The 20,038-nt window shown below is 39.7% G+C and overlaps 1 protein-coding gene across 1 annotated transcript in view; it reads right to left on the bottom strand.

Annotated features, from left to right (window-relative positions):
• Window positions 1–20,038, bottom strand: part of LOC107121001 (vesicle transport through interaction with t-SNAREs homolog 1A-like) — a 327,612-nt gene that overhangs the window by 129,894 nt on the left and 177,680 nt on the right. The window contains 2 exon segments of the mRNA XM_015423795.1: window positions 9,768–9,829; window positions 13,071–13,141. Of these exon segments, the coding sequence (XP_015279281.1) occupies window positions 9,768–9,829; window positions 13,071–13,141 (133 nt within the window).

The following is a 20,038-nucleotide window of genomic DNA, read 5'->3' as shown; positions in this document are numbered from 1 at the left end:
GTAGCACGTGGAATTGTCGTCATATGAATATATCCAAGATTTTGCTGTTCTAAAAAGGGGGGAGGGATGAATTTGTTGCTGTTAAAATTGCTCCCTAACTTATAAACAGTATTTATTTAATATGCAAGAGACTGTTATGCAGTTAAAGAGGGAACATAGAACCCAGTATACCAGATACATTCTAAAAGTGATTCTTCCTGTTAAATGCAACTGGTATATTCCCTTATCCCCAGGATAACGATATTCTTATATCTGAACTGCCTCAAAGGTTTACTTGTTTTCTGGTTGGAATGCCTAATAATGAAGTATGGTTACCCTTAGGAATTGTACTAGCATTACATTAAGTTTTCCAGATGTTTTGTCCATCAATTCAAAAAAAAAAAAAGACTACCGATTGAAAGAGGAAACATAATATCTTCCCCTTTCCTAATTACAGTGCAAATATTCAGCTAGTTTTTAAGTTGAAAAACTCCTGATCTTTTAGCCTACCTTGGTGCTGAAGGTAGTTAATGCCTCTAACTTTTGTCCGTCTGTATATTTTAACTGCTGTTCTATGAGAGACAAGAGACCAGAAACGTGTATATATATCATTCATTCCACTAAAATTTTTATTAGTATATTCTCTGCATTAATTTGTCATCCCCTTCTCAATAGGCTATTTATGAAGTATCAAGAAAACAAACACAAACATAGAAGGAACAGAAACCATAAGTCTATGTGAAAACACGGTTATTGGAAGCTTGTACAGGAATGGAGCTCATGACCAATTGCTGAAAATGATATAAGAGAAGAAACTTGACCAACCAGACTGCTGGATAAAGCATGCTTTATCACTGCATATATTAATGGTTGTCATGAAGGTGTTGGCAAATCACCCAATTTATCACCAGAGTGTTGACTGTATATTGCTCCATTTTCATCAACCAAAGCTCTTGCCCCCATCCTGTTTAAAATTAAATTTGAAAAGGGGTCTTTTTCATACAGGCAGATGCATTCACCAGTCTTCTAACACCTCATGTGTAACAATTTTCAAGATGAAAATTATCAAAATGTAGAGCTGTTAAGCAGGATGCTCTACCACAGGGAAGTGTGTTCCTTAGTATAGTATACCAGTTGTTTTTCATCTCACTATTTGAACTCTACAGGTTCTCCAAAAGAAAATTACTTAAGAGGACACCATCAAATGAAACTTTAAAAACAAAACATTTATTCTCTATTTGCTACTTAGATGCTGATCAAAGTCCTTCTTCTGTTTTTATGACCACTCAATATACTTTCATGCAAGTTTGATGATAACAGGATGTCTGATGAATATATTTCAGTGCAGATGGGAGCCGGTAGATATAGGAGTGGGATGGTTAAAAGATGGCTTGTATCTGGCAAAGATGCTCATAGCCTACATAATCTCTGTAGGATCCCAAGAGCTGAGGATGCAAGGGTGTGTGTTTCTTCCGTGTATTTTCTAATGTTGTGCAATACGAGATTGGTGAGGTGCAAAACTGCATCCTTTACTAAGATACTACAAAAACAGGAAATTGATTTGGGTTGCTTAATTGAGATGTGGTTAGAAGAAAATGATACGATGTGTCTGATCCAACCACAGTCTCTCTGATATGGCAGAGGTGACTTCAGATGTCGCAATGAAACCCCCAAGCTGATAGTTCTGGGTGACTTCAACATTCAGACTGACTGCTCCTTGACAGGGATGGCCCACGATTTTATGGCCTCTTTGACTGTCCTGGGCCTCTTTCAGATCATGACCAGTCCAATGCTTGAAAAAGACTGTCTTAGCCTTGATCTTATGCTCTGAGCCTTTGAAGGGAGGTCTTATTTCGGGGTTAGAGATTTGGTCTGAACCATGGTCTGACCACTATCTACTGAAGGCAAGGGTGACTATGACATCAACATCCCACAAAAGTGGAAGGGCAGTTAAAATGACCCACTTACAGAGGCTCATGGATCCTTCTGGATTCCAAAATGCACTGGGAGTTTTGGGGATTCCAAACACTTGCCCTGTTGAGGCTGCAGTGGAGACTTGGAACATGAAGCTCCTAGATGCCATTGGCAAGATTGCTACTTGTTGACCACTCCCACCCTTAGGGAGAAACCCAGCCCTGTGGTTTACTGTGGAGCTGGGTGACCTAAAGAGGGCTGGAAGAAGTCTGGAAAGAGGATGGCAGAATCCACACTGAATCCGACAGAGTACCCTACACAGTCCATTGGAAAACTTATGAGGTGGCAGTGACAGCAGTAAAGAAACATTTTTCTGCAACTACTGTATCAGCTGCCCCACAACCCTAACAATTGTTTAAGGCATCCATTATATGCTGACTCCTAAACCTGAACCTTTACTGTCTCAGGAACTGACAATTAGCTGTAATTTGCAGGTTCTTTGCTAATAAAATGAGTACACTCTGACCTGGAAGACACTGGTAAGATTGGGCTGGCAGATGAAATGCCTAATACATCATTTGGTCTGATTACAGACCATTTTGACCTAGTTATTGTAATGGATATTGATAGGATCCTGGGATCAGTGAAGGCCACCACATGCACACTGGATCCTTGCCCATCCTGGCTGCTAAAATCAGGCAAAAACCATATAAATGAGCCCTTGACGACTGTCATAAATCAGTCACTAACCCAGGGCACTTTCGCTCAAGCACTCAAACAGGAGGTCATCCATCCACTACTAAAAAAATGAGTAGTGATGTTGCTAATTATTGCCCAATGTCTAATGTCCCCTTTCTAGGCAAAGTGATTGAGAGAGCAGTAGCATACCAACTCCAGGTCTTCCTGGATAACTCACAGACTCTAGAGTCTAGACCCTTTCCAGTCTGGTTTTGGGCCAGCCTATGGGACAGAGAGGGCTTTAGTTGATGACTTATGCCTGAATGTAGACAAAGGTCATGCTTCTCTGTGGCTCCTCCTGGATCTGTGTAGCCTTTGACACAGTAGACCATACCATATCATTTGGAGGCAGACGTAGGTGTGCTGTGATTTGGTTTAAATTGTTCTTCATGAATCTGAGGTTGCTGCTGGAAGCCAGTTTAGGCCACCCTTGTGGAGTTCCCCAGGGTGCAATTTTATCCCCCATATTATTCAACCTTTATGTAGTCTTTAGGAGAAATCATTCGTAGCTTTGGAACTGGCTGTAACCAATATGTGAATGACACACATTTTTACATCTCTCTATCTAAATCCCCTGGTGATGCAGTAGCACTCCTGAGCCGCTGCCTGACTGAGCTGCTGTGGTTAAATGGCTGAAAGCAAATAAATTGAAACTAAATCCAGACAAGACAGAAGTGATGCTGTTTGGAAAGATGGATATGTCGAAAGACCTTGTGCTTCCCACTTTCCGTAGGGTTCAGCTAGCATTTGCTGGCTCAGTTAAGAGCCTTGGGGTTATACTGGAGAAGCAAGTAAACGCAGCTGCAAAAAACAGTTTCTTCCAACTCAGTCTAGCCTTGGTCCCTCATATCTGTGGGACCACCTGTCTTCTTGTGCTCCACCACGCCAGCTTCACTCATCCCAGCAGGGCCCTCTGCAGTTACCATCCTGCAAATGGGCAAAATCAATGACCTCCTGTACTCATGCACTCTCTGTTGTGGCCCCACCTTATGGAATGGCCTCCCTGATGAGGTTAGGAATGCTCCCACTCTCCTGGATTTCTAAAAACTATACAGAACAGAATTATTCAAGAGGGCTTTTTGAATAAGTAAACAGAACTGAACTGTAATGAAATGGTCAGAAAGCTGCATTAGTAAAGGGATAGGGATTGTGACCTATACCACTGTATTGCTACCTAATATTGTAAGTGTGCTTCAGATTAGGCAGTTTTTGCACCTCTTAATGTATCATCTTTAATAGCTCATGCTTTGTTTCAGCTCTGTTTGAGATTTCTGCTTGTTTTCTGATTTCTGTAGTCCAAACGCTATTGTATTGCTCACTGGATGTTCCATCCTGTTGATAGTACTTCATTTGGACTATGTAATCCACCTTGAGTCTTAGCAAGAAATAATAAAATAAATGTTACATACAGAATATTGATATATTAGGATATTACATTTTCTTGTCTTTTTATTTTCAAGTGAGGCTGAAGACTGAGGGAATCAATTAAAAGTAATGCTTTCTTGCCAGGTCACGAGGCAGAATAGCATTACCTTTGAGAGACATTTATTTGTAACTATTGAGTCTTCTCCTCCAAGAACTCTCAGGATCAAATTATGATCTTAAGTAATAGGTCCAAAAAAGCAATTATACAGGCATGGATCCTTTGAACATAAGCACAGCAGTGCTCATAGAAATGGATGTTTCCTATCTCATCTTTCCCCCAAGCAGCCCCCAGCCCCCCTGTGTCTGCCCAAAAAGGTAATGATGGATGTGAAGAGAGCTTCAGAGATTATTGCCACCTGGCATGGGGGACTGCAGTGAGGAGGGAAATTGGATGAAACTGCCCACCCTGTATTCTTCTGCTGAGAGGAGAAAGCACAGCACAGGAAGTTTTTGAGTTGCACAAGAGGGAGGAGAAACAATTTAGCTTGGTTTCTGCTTCTCTCATTCCTCATCATGTTTTCCCCACAAGGCTCTGTTGACCTTTGGCATCAGTTTGTTTGTATGTGGGTGTGTGGGGGGTGCCATACGTGGCAGCTTGGGAAAACTCTCCTTCATACTTGTGCCACCTCAATATCCCATGCCTCCTAGAAAGCAATGAATATGTCAGTTTCTCATCAGACTATTTTGTAAAAGTTCTTTCTCCTCTTTTTAAAATATCGCACAGCATTCTTTTTCTGCAAGTCTGGAAGGTGCCCCAGGTATTCTGAAATGCCTCCCTTGACTAAAGGTAAGTCTATTCTACAGCTTTATTGCCAAAGCACTTGACTAGCTTTACTTTTAGAAGGAAAGATGATAGCTGATCTATTACCATTTACATTGTTCCCTCTACCACACACATATTAAGTGCTACACCTAATAGGAGACTGTTCTGCTACCTACCACATGACACTGCATTTAAAAAATTTCTTTAAAACTTCTGTCTCAACATTTCTACAGTGGATGATAGAAATGGAAGGAATAAGTGGCTGTTGAGAGAAGAATTTCCATGTACAGAAGACAGCTGCCAGATGAATATAAAAATCCTTTTGATTGCTTTAATTAATCATTATTTAGGACCCATGGCAGAACATCATACTTTCAACCAATATGGTGAACTTATACTTTCAAATGAATTATCATTTCGGCTACACAGTAATTTTTTTCTACCTCAATTTAGCAACATTGCTTTTCACATAGTACTTAGGTAAAATTTAGCTATTTACCACTCAATTCAGCATTTAAATGTATATCTGAATGATATCAAGAATAGTAAGGAACGACCGGAAAAACCTAACTGCTGCCCTTAGGTAATTATTGTTTTCTAGAAACTGAACATGACCTAGATCGTTGCTGACTGTTCTTTTTCACTCTCTTATGGGGGCATTTTGAATGATCCTAAATAACCATTAAAATGCTGACTCTGGGAAACAGCTACCCAGTCTTGTTCTTATGTATATAAAACAAATTTAAAATACAGGGAATAATTGCCCTGGAATGTTATCAGGTATCTTCTACACTGTACAAATCACGTCTATACAAGGATAGAAATGTGCGTATCTATATGATTTTCACCAATATGCTAATCTGCTGGACTGAAAGTGGAACTTGCCTCCCTATTCTAATGGGTAAATTTGGTTCTGTGTTGCTGTTGTTTTGTACAGAAAAAGGAAATTAAATGACCTTATGAAATACAAAAAAGGCATGTCCTTTTAAACATTTGACTACATAATCCATTTGTCTGAGAACAGGGCCCCATGAATATTTCACAAAGGTCAATTTTTTCATTTGGCTCACAGAACACTTATAAACTAGGAGTCCTAACTGCAACTCCCAAGCACATAACAGTGTCAAAGGTTAAAGCATGTTTTTGTTTCACCCTGACTAAATTACTTGCAAATGTATTCAAACACAATACGAGAAGGTATTTTATTTTATTGAAAATAACGGACTGCAGACGCCTGAAAGAAAAGCTGAGGTACATCAAGCATAAACATGGGCAAAAATACATTGGTTTAAAAACCCATAAATCCTTATTTGAATCTGCCAACCTGAAAGCGAAGTAAAGCTTGAAAAAACTATTTTTCTTAAATGCTATGTCTGATTAAGCCATACTATTAAATGACAGCTGAACTTTAACATTAATATGATATTATTTAAATAACTGCATGACTTTTTTTTACACTAAAAATGATGAATGATTTTTGGACAGCTCAATTGACATAAAGCAAGAAAATCCTTTAATAAGATTTGACAAAATGGAGACATATGCAGAATATTCGTTACAGCTCATGTCTCAGGGCCCTTCCTGGGGAGAATATGGGTTTGGCTGTGGAGTTTTTTTATTATTATTTTGATTGTCTACAGGCGCTGAACCATCTCTTTCAATTGTCACTTCCTTTCTCCATGGATTTTGAATTTAGCTTGTGTCATTTACATATTATTCTTAATCAGAAAATTTTGTCTGCTATGCTTCAGAGTCTGAATTGTGAGAAGTTTGTAAAATAGAGGCAAGAGGTCCAGGTATCTTAACCTTTTTCAGTTGAATAAACAAATAAGTTTAAAAAAAACCCTCATGATATTTTCATGGGGAGATTAAGGACTAGTATATACAGTTTAAATCACTTAATGTGCAGCTATTTCCACACGGCAAGCTACTCACGTGCAGCTGCTCACCATATGGATCAAGCAATTTTTCTCCACAACACACACTTTTCCCCAGACTTCTTTGTCTGCTCACAGAACAACTGAAAAATCTGTCTGATCCACATGGTGAGCAGAGAATAGTCCACAATGTGGAGGCACTTAAAATGGCCTCCATAGGGTGGTTGAAATATGTGTGCTGGTCTTTATAAAGTCATAATGCACTAAAGAATAACATTAAATTGTTCAATGATAACCTTAAAGACAGACAAAGATTAATGAGCACAGCTATAATGTTTGTTTTAAAGAATATTTGTTTGTATACACATGTGTGATGGAATTAAAGATCTGGGACCACCAGAATGTAAACAAGGAACACTGCTGAGTTACATGACTGAGTGAGGAGGGGGCCATTTAGCTCAGAATATTCAGTGACTGACACATAACTGGCAAAACTGTTTGGGGCTGGCAGCTGGGAGAAGCAGTGGGAAGCTGATCAGTGGAGTTAGCAGAGAGTGGTCAACTAACTGAGGAGCTCTGTGGAGGAAGCAGACTTCTACAGCTCTGAGTGAACAGCCTAATAACAGTTGGAACAGATAACTGGGGCTGAATAGTCAGGTTTAATGAGTTCCTCTAAAGGAGAGAGGACAGTGAATAGACTTGTGAATGTTAAACACATAAGCGGTCACAAACATCAAATACATTACTCCTAAAGGAACTGGGAGAGGTGGTTAAGAGAGGGCTGAGGAATGCTCTGGCAGAGTCAGTACAGCTGGTTGGTGGCCAGTTGGGCTCCAAAGGGGCCAGAAAGCCACAGCCAAAGGTTAACCACAAAGCAGTACAGGAGAGTGTACTTATTAGGGTGTTTAGTGAATTGTTTAACATCTGTGTGAAACTGGAAAGTAACAAACATACTGCCTAAGTGTAAGCCAAGCCAAAAGTTCAAGTCTGAAAAGAAACAAATTATCCTCTGTCTATATTAGGGTTGCCAAATGTGGATCGTCCGGGAGCGGGGGGCTCCCGGACGATCCCGGGTGCGTGCGCATAGCGCGCGCGCAGCGTGCACGTCACCCGGAAGTGACGTCGCACGCTGGGGGCGGGGCCACGCGATTTGAGGGGAAAACAAAGAGTTTCCCCCTCAAATGGCTGCCATTTGAGGGGAAAACTCTTTGTTTCCCCCTCAAATCGCGTGGCCCCGCCCCCAGCGTGCGACGTCACTTCCGGGTGACACGCACGCGGGGGTGGGGTTTCCCCCAGGCCCCAATTCCGGCGTGCCGGGATTCGGGGCTCCGAAACGGGGGATTCCCCGCCCCCCGGCTGCATTTGGCAGCCCTAGTCTATATCTTCCATCCCCCTGTTGTGTTTTCTGAAAATAAAGTACTGTTCTGTATGGAAGTGGACAAGCCTAGGTGCCTGAGTCTTAACAAAAAAGCAAATATACCTAGCAGTGGTACTCAACAGATCTATAAAGTAAAAACAAACTCCAAAGAGACTATTTTTATAAAGGAACTGGTCAGCACAGTATAAGCAGGTCCGATCAGCCACCTCACAGAATGTCACAGTATAGCATATGTACTTCTATAATAGGGCCACACGGTGATAACATGTTTCAAGATGAGGGCGCAGTCAGAGTTCATTAGTTGTTGTAGATTTTCTGGGCTGTATGGCCGTATAACACAGAAAGATGGAGTACTTTCCGTGTCCATCTTTCTGTGTCATGTCTCTGAGGATGCCAGTCACAGCTGCTGGTGAAACATCAGGTACTACAATGCCAAGACCACAGCCATACAGCTCGGAAAATCTACAATAGCTAATCCTTACAGAAACTCATTTTTGCCTTTTGTCCTGAACTTGTTTCTGCCTAAACTTCATACACACATTCTTTTACTCATGCCTTTCATGGTGCCAAAAATGATGTGATAAATAATTTCTAATGGCATTATCAGTGCAAAACATGATATCAACCCTAGCTTATGTCTCAAGAAAAGCTTCTTAACCAGCAAGGCACTTTAGTAATGACACAAAAGATGCTGTAACTCTTCTCTTCATGCGAGGTTTTTCAGAAAAGATACTTCAGTAAAGATCTGGCAGACATAGTTTGCAGATAGGATATTCTGCCAAATGTACAAGGAACTGGAAAAGTTATCTTTCAGTTCCCCTACATCTTTTTTATAATTTATGGGAGAAATATGCACAAAATACCAAGAGGATCTTTCTTTCCTGCATGTTGGAGTCATAGCATTTGGGGATCTCCATACAGCATAATAAAGGCCTATTTCTTCCAAATCTGAATATGTGCATTGGCACATTATTATGGAATTATGGAAACAGGAGACCTTCCATATCTCCATCTTACTTTTACTCCTAAACCAAGGGAAGTAGCACAGAACTCATATTCCTTGACTAAGCTGAGGGGACAGGGTTGGGTTGGGAAATAGGAGACATACTCAGATCTTTCATTCTCTGTAATCATCTAGTGTATAGTACACAAGTGCTAACAGGAATAGGAAAGCAGCAGAACTGTCCTATGAGCATCCTTACACAGGCACAAGCTCTGCTTGTATACGGAAGTGTCTTTTGGAAACAACACAACCTAAATGTTCCATGTATTTTAAATTTTCCCTGATAGGGTGGCCAAGACAGTTAAACAACTAGTTAAACAATAGGTTTAATACTCTACGGACCTAAAGTTAAGGTTCTGAAGAAAAGGCTGTAGAGCAAACCTAAACTATTTTCACAGTGAAAGGAACTAAGCATAATCACTTTGAGTATTGATTTCCAAATGCTAGAAAATCCTGACAAAATCTATGATTGTTTACTACATTATAATAGAACAAAATCTGAATCCAGTAGCACCTTTAAGACCAGGTTTAATTCTGGGTATAAGCTTAAACGTTGTTGGTCTTAAAGGTGCCACTGGACTTAAACTTTGTTCTATTGCTTCAAACCAACACGGCTACCCACCTGAATCTACATTATAATACATATATCTGAAGAAAGAAGAAAGAGAGGAGTCCCTACCTGGCCCTTACCTTCGTAACATTCCTGTTAGGATTCTCGAACTCTTACCCAGGTTGGCATCTGTTTCTCTCAGCTGTGGAGACAAGGTTTCTTTATAAGAAATACTGCATATAAACCTATTATGTGAAGAAAACTTTGTTTTTGTAACAAACCAAAGAAAATCTTCCTTATTGTATAGGTACAATTTTTCTTTATTTATCAAGATGTTTATACTTGACCTTTCTTCTCAATAGGGACCAAAATCAGCTTACATCAACATTCTTTCTTCCCTCCTCCATTTTATCCTTATAAGAACTGTCCTATGAGTTAGGCTGAAACAGAGTGACTGGCACAAGATCACCTAGCAAACTTCCATGGTCAAGCTGGGATTCAAACCTGGGTCTCCCAGATTCTACTCCAACACTCTAACTTTGCATTTCATATTTTATTTGACACTGTTCTTTAATATTATTATTACGTAGGCAAAAGTGAAAAATTAATCACAGCGTGCATAGGAAACATTCAGATCTGCATGTTACAGTACGGTTGACCAATCATCAGTTATGCACGGATGTTTCAAAGGTGTTGTTTGCACCAACCACTGTTTGTAGGAGTGGCTCTTTGAGTTGATTCCTCATCATAAAAATAGTTCCTCTTTGCTTGCCATTCTGTTCTCTCTTGGGCAGTGCCTGGCATAAACATTTGCTTGCATATGCTGCCACGTAGGCAAGCAGCACTGCAGAACAGAGAAGATAGAGGCAAATGTGTTCCGATAGGTGGGATCTGCTGCTAGCCAAATGGAGGCAAACATTTTGTCAGCAAATAGGCAGCTCGCACTGCAGACTAGGCAGCAGGACCAGTTCAAGAGATTTCAAGGTATTTTGTTATCCCAAGCAAAGTGCTTTCTCCCATGCTCCCAGTGGCTAGGTCTGAGCTGAGTCCCTGAAGGAACACAGTGAATAGAAGCACAGGCCTATTGTCTCTGCTGCGCTAATGGTCAGAAGCAAGTTGAGCCCCTGTGAAGCATCAACACTGTCCTCCTCGCACCTCCTCAAGCAGCTGTATTGGGTGGTTTGAACAGAGAACTGAAGGGGGAATGAAACAAATGTCCTCCCCTTCTACAACAGGTATCTCTCTGCAATCAGGATCAATAACGTACTACAGAGAGAGAAATACTGACAGGCCAGCAAAAAACAAGAGATCAGCAATGGGGATGCATCCGAGATCTCATGATATCTTTAATTTAAAAGCTGCAGCCAACAAAGCTCACTTCCAGTATCACACCACTAGGCTTGAATAAAAATGTTGAAAGAAACAGAGCAGAGAGAAGCAAGATCTAATTTCATTTTGTTTGCCTGTGAACTTTCCTAAATATTCACATCCCTCTTTGTGAACTTTCCTAAATATTCACATCCTTTTAGATGTGAATGGACGGACTCATATATAAGAGCACTCTTGTTATGTATTATTTGTACCCCCCATTACCTACTTTCTTCATTTGCCACATGTCAACTTCTGCCTATTGTACATGTGAGAATGTTACGACAAACCAGATTGTCCAACCGGATCCAAAATAAACAGGTCAAGAGAAATCAGCAATGAGGATCTCTCAATGTCTTTAATTTCATTTACCCTTGGTAACCAGTCTAGCTGAGAATGCAGGGTATAAATACTTTAAATGTAAATAAATTGCCTATAAAATAGGAATTCTTTGTCTGTCTGGTCTCTACTGAAAGCAATGGGAGCAAATAAAATCAGAATTAGGAAAATAAGCACATGTAGCAATGATGATAGATTTAAATAAAGTGAACTGAAAATGAACAAAACTTTTGTGCATGTCCCTACCCTCTTCAGATGACTTGGACAACCTATTCATGTGGTAAGAATTACACAAATAGGTGGCTTCTTTTTTGGGGGGGAAATTGCATTTTGTGTTTCTGCATGTATGTGTGCGCGCCCATGCCTGGAAGTCATGGAGACCTCTGGCAACTCCTACTGGGGTATGGAGAACGTTCAGAGAAGCGGATTGATAGCCTGCCTCTGCCTCCCGACCCTGGTATTCTTTGGAGGTCTAGAAAGACGTCTAATAAAGGGTGAATATTAAAAACCTAGTTAAAACTTATACAAAAACACATGTATTTATTAGACAGGCAGTTAAAAGCAAATAAGGGTCCAATGAAAGCCTCATTGAAAAGTTCAAGTGGCCTGAACACAAGGGTCAATATACATGACACCTGAAGCGTTTCCACCCTATTGGGGGCCTTCAGAGGTCAAAGAGTTTTAGGTACATGTTACAATATTACATATTACAATAAGATAGCCAATAAGTTAATACTGGACCAAGAAAAGGAAAGTTAAGCAGCAATACCAATAGACACAAGGCAAAGATGTTTGTGAGGCCTCTAAAGATGAGAGTTATGTGTCTGGTGCCAAATGTACAGCTGCTGAAATAGACATCTTCCAATTCTGGTCCAAAAAGCACCTTTGTGGCTATCTTAGTCAGAACTAGAGTGTCCTCAAGCTGTTTGCTTGAAGATGTTCTATGCTCATCCTTGATCTCCATCTGCTAGAGCAAACAGAACTTGTTTTATCCAACAGCTAGAACAATGAAAGGAGTGGGATGGGGGAAAACAGTATTATTATGAATTGCATATATCATTTCAAGAAATCTATGAAGGCATGAGCACAGTAAGACTCCTCTACTAAATGCTGGGACCTTCTGAATTCACTCTGCCCAAGCAAAATCACATTTGATAGTTTATTTGTAAAATTACTTGCCTGGTAATTCTTCCATGACATCTATCTATCTATCTATCTATCTATCTATCTATCTATCTATCTATCTATCTATCTATCATCTATCTATCTATCATCTATCTATACCTTCTCTTTTTCTGTAGGAAAAGGTCCTATGTCTCATTTGCAGGACGCAGAGTTTTCATTCCAAAGGTCTGAAGTTTAATCTCTGGTATCTCCAGTTAAATGAGTGGCAGATCATAGGGAGCTGGAAATATCCCTGTCTGAGAACATGGGTATAAATGTTGATATCAGGAAGAATATGACATGGACATGAACTTGGATTATGTGGGGAAACATATTCTTGGTCTGCTTGGTGGAGCATGAAAGGCCATAGTATTAGTCTGCTGCGACATGAAAGTCTTTCACTAAAATTGTATGCAGGTTCAGACATGTTTTCCTTGATTTAAAATTGCATATAAGATGGAGACAAATATACAGGCATCTCAGCCGCTTTGCAAAAAAGAAAGTATTGATAATTCCCTCCTTTTCCATCTATGATAATATAAACAATGAACTGTTTTTGGTAGAAAACTTACTCGTTCTCGAGCACGCTGAATCTTCTCTCTGTCATGGCTGAGATTTTCCAACATCTCCTGACCAATCTGTTCTGCATGAACAAATGTTTTAAAAAGTAAATAAATAAGAGACGATGACCGTAAATGGCAAGCTGAAATGTAACAAATGCATTTAAAAAGCACTGCAGGTTAATATTCTTAATAACCACCCTAAATGCAAAGAAGAAAAAATTACCAGCACTTTAAGAATAATCTTAAATGCCATGAAAAAGAATAATTGCATCAGAACTTGAAACTGCAAAACTGAAGCATCACAATAGTTTCTGTACATGTTTGAAGCACCATGAACAGTACTTTAAAATAATATGTTTTAGTACTGTGCATGATACTTCGAACATGTACAGGGGCACATGGTTGTCAGTAACCCTCATGATACTATGTGCATGAAAATCAATATTATTATTATTAGGGAAAGCGTCAGACTATCATGTGAACAAACAGGTGTTAATATTTGAAAACATTTTGTTACCCTCTTTCACTGACTGAGACTCAAGCTTAGCTTTTTTTTAAAAAAAAACACAACACCCTATACCTCACTTTCCCCCCTAAACAGGACCCAAAGAGGTTTATCACATTGTTCTCCCCCCCACCCCAGTCTATTGAAACAGCAACCACCTTCTGAGGAAAGTTAGGATGAGAGGGTCTGATGGACACAAGGTCATCTGGCAAGCTTCCATGGCAGAGCAAAGATTCAAATCCCCTTGCCCCTTGCCCCAGGTACTACTCGAACCACTATGCTACACTGACCATGACACACTCTTGGAAAAGGGTAGGGAAATTTCAGTGAATATGTTATGTTTTACTCCATTCTCTATTTGCATTGCTTTTTTACTCGCCCCAAGCTTTCAAACAACCAAAATCTTCAAACACATATACAACACACGCAAAAGAGCAATAATTGTAACTTAGAATATGACAAATCAGTTTTCCAAATGTTCAACCATTGGTCAACTAAAGCAAAATAAAATAAAATAAATGTTTTGAAGTTAAACCCCACATGAGTCCACATGCCTGTTGAGATCAGCCCAGCGGGTATTCTTGAGAGCTCCCTTGATGAGTAAGGTCTGTAGTACTGCAGTAAGATCATGGCAAGATCTTCTCCACAGATGCCCCAAGTCTTTGGGATAGCCTGCCTGAAAACTTGCAGATGGGGCAACTGTGTTTGATTTGACAAATTTTATTTCATCATGTGTTCATTTTTTAAAAAGGGGTCACAGAGAATATTTCAACTATTGTACATTAGTATGAATAAAGTAGTGTAAATATATATAAATAGATAAATACAACATTTCCAACTGGTAAACAAAGCCCCCAAATTGCTTTACAGTTCCTTTTGTTAAAATAGTTTGTCAGTTGGCATCTTCTAACAGTGAAGCTTATTGTCCAGCCATCAAGACAACAGCAGCATCAATTGTAACTGAGGATAGAATGCTGTTGACTTTGACAAATAGTGTATTTTCCTCTCATTGCTGATGACTGAAGATATCAATAAATAAAGGAAAGATACCATGTCAGCTGGAATACCACAAAATGAATTGTTGATATAACACAGCTGATTCTTTCAGTCATAAATTTCATATTTGCAGAGGACTCCAAGAATTGAAATGCTTGTATTAACTTCATGCCACTAATATGAATAACTGGAGGCCTAAATAATATTACACCCTTGAAATGGTCCTGGGCTCTATGTTGAAAGATGAAACGCGCCTACTATTAGATTATTGGCAGATAAAATAATCTCAGAGCTGTCATTGACAGGAATGTTCTTCTGTAAACCAAATGAATTGGCAGTGTTAAGATTGGCAATGTGAACCAGCACAAACATTCAGAATCATATTTATTAAAACAACTGGAATTTCAAAATATTTGGAATTCTATTAAAGCCAATAGGAAACAACCATCTCCCAATTAAAAAACAACACAAGGCAACTTATTTTTAAGTTTCTCTCAGCCCCCTAACCCTTCCCCACTGCTTTTGCCAACCCCAAGGAGCTGCCCAGATGTGGCAAGTGCACACCAGGAGCCATACTTGCCAGGCAATGATACCTGAGCGCTAAGCAATGACTGCAATCTTGGTATTCAGAATACTGAACAGTGGTGAAAGTGTCACCAGGACATGTCACAGTGGAACAGAGGAAAGCTGGTGGTGGCAGGCGGACAAGGGTTCTAGACAGTACTAGAAGGCAGACAGGACAGAGGACAGCTGAACGAGGTCTCCTTTACCACTGCTTGCTGCTTTGTCACTGTGCTGGTGCTAAACAAGAAGGCAGGATGGTAGATTTTGAGTAGAGAACACATAACAAGGGCTGATTTCCCCCTACCTCCTCTCGCTTCTCCCTCAGTAGAGGGTGCTGCAGAGATTGCAGGTGGTGTTCCAGCAGTGCAAACAGATGTATCAACCTTCTCTATCATATCCACATTTCATATAGTTGGCGCACAAGCACAAACACTTCTAAAATATTTACTGCTGCTACAGCAGAACACAGACAGGAAAAAACACAATGAAAATCTCTCACACAGGGAGAGATCTCAGACAAAATCTATTATATAAATCTAGCTAGTAAGCCTTATTCCTAACCTCAAAAAAGGCTGAACTAACAGACAAATTGAGGTATATGGTTGCCAAATATAGGTTGGGAAATTCCTGAAGATTTAGAAGTGGAGCCTGGGAAGGCTAAAGCTTGAAGAGGGGAGGAATCCACCCTCCAAAGCAATTGTTTTCTCCATGGGAACTGTAGTCTGGAGATCAGTTGTAATTCTGGGAGAATGCCAGGTCCCACCTGGAAGTTGGCAGCCCTAAGGGGTAGAGTAAGAATCAACTGCAGGATGAGGTGCTTGGAAAGGGAAACAGGGAGACAGGTTTCAGCAACCAGAACATCATTCAAAAAGAAAAAAGTTGGGAATGATACAACAACAATGTCCATATTCCAGTTGGACAGGACCAGTTTGGAAGCACATATTGTCTATGACTGTTTCAGGATCTCATAAGTGCAGTAAGACATCAACCAATGCCTCTCAAACCAATCCTCCATTCCTTGGAAAAACTACAGAGCAACTGAGCCGAGTATAAACTGAGCCGAAAAAATACCTGATAAATACCGATAAGTAAGGTATTTTCTCAGCTGATCACTGAGGGGGCTAGTGATTCAGCTATCTAAAAATGGCCACCCTGAAAAATAAGAATAAGATAATGAAAAATAACTGCAACACACTTAAAACTTCAGTCTTAGCAGCTTGTTATTCTTCCCCACTTCCTGCCTTATCAATTTTTTTTAACTTACATCAAGCTGCTGACCTAAAACCCACATATTTCTCACTAACTTATCTTTCCCCCTCTTGTCTACACCCATCTAGCCTGGCTCCCTTGCTTACAACCTTATGGCAACATTCACAGGAGGTGGTGGGCTTTGATTCTATTGAGGGTTTATCTGTAAATCCACTCACTCACTGATACAGCTATCCAACAGCAAAATCTCACCTGCCATTCACCATTCAAGCTTGCTTTTCTTCTTTTTAGAACAATAATGTTTTACCCTCTTCCCCAAGAAACTCCATACTCATGGAATTCAAGTAAACAAGCCTCCCATTTACACCATTTCCAATCTCCAATTTCACTCACTCTGAAATCTTTTTTCTCCTTTGCACTAGTATTATATATGCAGCTAGGACGTCTCTGATCACATTAGAAAGTGATGTCCTATGTTTATTAACAAGACAGGAAGACCAAAGGGAGTACACAAGCTATCCCATGAAGGTACTGCCAAACATCCATTGCTTTCAATTCAAGATGCAAGGGTTAGTCAACTACTTCAGAGAATCAAAGGCTACAAAAGGACCTCAGAAGCTCAAATGAGCAAAACAGCATTAAACATTTCACTGTCCTCCAAACAGTAATGAAATCAATTTTTTTATTTTGTAATTTTCTAGTTAAGGGCATTATTATTATAAAGCACTGAAACAAGATGAAAAATCTCCCCAATTACTTGGAAATCGGGTATGAATCACTGAAAATTTCTGCACATGGGATAGGAATGAGACTCACAAACCTTACAAAAGGCAGGTGATTACCTCCTCCAATCTTTTTTCTGTCCCAAACTGAACATCTGGCTGTGTTTTTCCCATAGTTGGCTGCCCCTTTTCTCTCCCCTTTCCTGACTGAAGAACTGAAGAAGGAGATCAGAACAACCTGCAAAAGCAGAACTCTAAGCAGTATGGACTTCCCGGGAATGGCCTCCTCAGAACTGGCTGATGTTTCTTGCCCAGGAACCATAGGTTAGATACCAAATGGCACAGAAAGAAAGCACAGAATAAAAAAATGAGGGATATTTTTACCCACATACTGTGTAACGAGGAGTTGACTATTTATTCTAAATATTTGTATGCCTACCTTTCTTCTAGACAACTGGATCCAGGGCAAGTAAAGAATGGTGTTGGTGAGAATGCTGAAACTGGGGTACAACCTACTTTGGAGGAAGTTCTACTACTCTTGAAGAAACAGGTTTGTGTCTTGGAGATATAATTACATCTGAATTTATAGTTGCATGTATGAATGAATAATTTATTATTATTTTTTTCAATTTTAAAATGTTTATTAAGATCAAGTATAACATTTCAAAACACACAATATCTGCAAAACATTATGTAGAAGTCTTGAGAATCCAAAATTACAAACCGGTCAGTCACCAACAAATCATTAACCTACATCACATATAACAACATAATAAGATGGTATCAATTCCATTCACCTATCCCACAGTGCTGTTTGAACCATAAATTCCAATGAATTGAGTCAAGTCTAAAATACCATATTTTCGGGAGTCTGTTGCTCTAGACCAGCACAAAAATAGATACAGTTCCAGAAATGTTTACATAAAAATCTAGTTCTACCACCCAATTTTTATCTGTGATATATAGCACCTTAACTAACTTAAGACTTTATTTAAGCTTTCATGTGCAAGCACATTTCCTCAGATACAGACTGAAATAGAATTTCCTCAAACCCTACATACAGAAATATAGGGCTTGAGGAAATTCTGTTTCAGTTTGTATCTGAAGAAGTGTGCTTGTGCACAAAAGGTCATACCCAGAATAAAACTTTGTTGATCTTAAAGGTACCACTGGACTCAAACTCTGTTCCGCTGCTTCAGACCAACATGGCGACCCACCTGACTCTAACTTAAGACTTGTTTGTCAAGTGTGACCCTACTTTGAGAAGCAAAATCCAAACACGGGTTCATGCTCTCATCATTTCCAGATCTGATAACTGTATTGTGCTGTATTTGGGGCTAGCTCTAAAGGTGGTTTGGAAGCTTCTGCTAGTCCAAATTGCAATAGCAAGGCTGTTTTCTCTATGCAAAAATTAGAATAATCTTAGTGACAATGTTTTATACAGATTGTTTTTTTCAGGTCCAAATTATTCTAAAATATTTAATTCCTGAATTATTGAGAGTGATAAAAAGTGGAAGACAACTTCATTGTAGATAGGAAAAGCATAGAATTCAAGGAAACTGCAGAAATCTTATAAGCAAGTGTATGTGCTTTATACAGAACCCTGATTATAGTCCTTATTTATTTATTTGATTTGTAAATAAATAAATTTTAAACATTAATCTTAATTGTCACATATCCTCTTCAGCTGACAATATTCAGCTATCATATATCCTCTTCAGCTGTTATTGTTGGACCTGTTGGTGGTGTTTAATATGGTCGACCATCAGTTACTGGTCCACTGCCCCGACAACACTGGAGTCCAGGGGCTCACCTTACAATGGCTTGCCTCCTTCCTCCAGGGCCAGGGACAAAGGGTGGCACTTGGGGAAGAATTATCCCAAATGTACCCACTGACTTGTGGAGTGCCTCAAGGGGCAGTTCTATCCCTGATGTTATTTAATATCTATATGTGCCCCCATGCCCAGATTGCTCGGAGCTATGGATTGGGTTGTCACCAGTACGTTGATGACACCCAGCTGTATCTGTTGTTGGGTGGCCAGTCAGACTCTGGGCTGGAAGATCTGGACCTGGAAATTAAAAATTTAATTAATAACTTGAAAAAAGGCAAAGCTCCAGGCAGTGATTTCATCACTGCTGAAGCTCTAAAGGTCAATCTTGACTGGTGGGCCCCAATTTTGGCCAATCTTTTTACATACATAGATCAATCTGGCCAAATTCCAACTGAATGGGGTCTCTCCATAATAATTCCTATATATAAGAAAAGTAGTAGATCTGACCCGAACAACTACAGACAAATAAGTCTGCTAAACATTATCTGTAAGTTATATTCCCAATATCTTTGCCTTAAACTGTGTGCTTGGATGGCAAGCGAACACATTCTTAATATCGAGCAAGCGGGTTTCAGCCATTGTCGTTCAACTTTAGATCATTGTCTGGTGTTGGACTATTTAATATACAAATACACACAACATCAAAAAGTAACCGTTTTTGCTGCCTTCGTTGATATGAAGGCAGCTTTTGATTCCATTGACCGTGCGCTGTTATGGTCAAAATTGAATTCTACCACCATAGACAAAAGGCTGCTTCACCTGATAATAAATCTTCATAGCAATAACACTCTGCAGATAAGATACTCTTCGGATGGCAGACTATCTAAACCTATTCAGTCGAGGAGGGGTGTCAGACAGGGCTGTCCGTTAGCCCCATTCTTGTTCAGTTTTTATGTGAACTCTCTCATCTCTGATTTGCGTATTATTGATGTTCATGCCCCCAAGCTCAATTCTGAATATAAAGTACCAGTCCTTATGTATGCAGATGACACAATCTTTTTATCTTTGACCAGAATAGGTCTAAAGCGAGCACTAGCATCCTTTTCCAGCCACTGTCAGGAAAACATGTTATCAATTAACTTCTCTAAAACTAAAATAATGTGCTTTAACCAGAGGCAAAAAAAATACATCTGGAAAATAAACGGGAAT

Source organism: Gekko japonicus, unplaced genomic scaffold, assembly GCF_001447785.1.
Source record: "Gekko japonicus isolate JY-2015 unplaced genomic scaffold, Gekko_japonicus_V1.1 scaffold180, whole genome shotgun sequence".
Classification (NCBI taxonomy): Eukaryota; Metazoa; Chordata; class Lepidosauria; order Squamata; family Gekkonidae; genus Gekko; species Gekko japonicus.
Note: the sequence above shows the minus strand (reverse complement) of the source record. Positions and strands in the feature narration are given on the sequence as shown.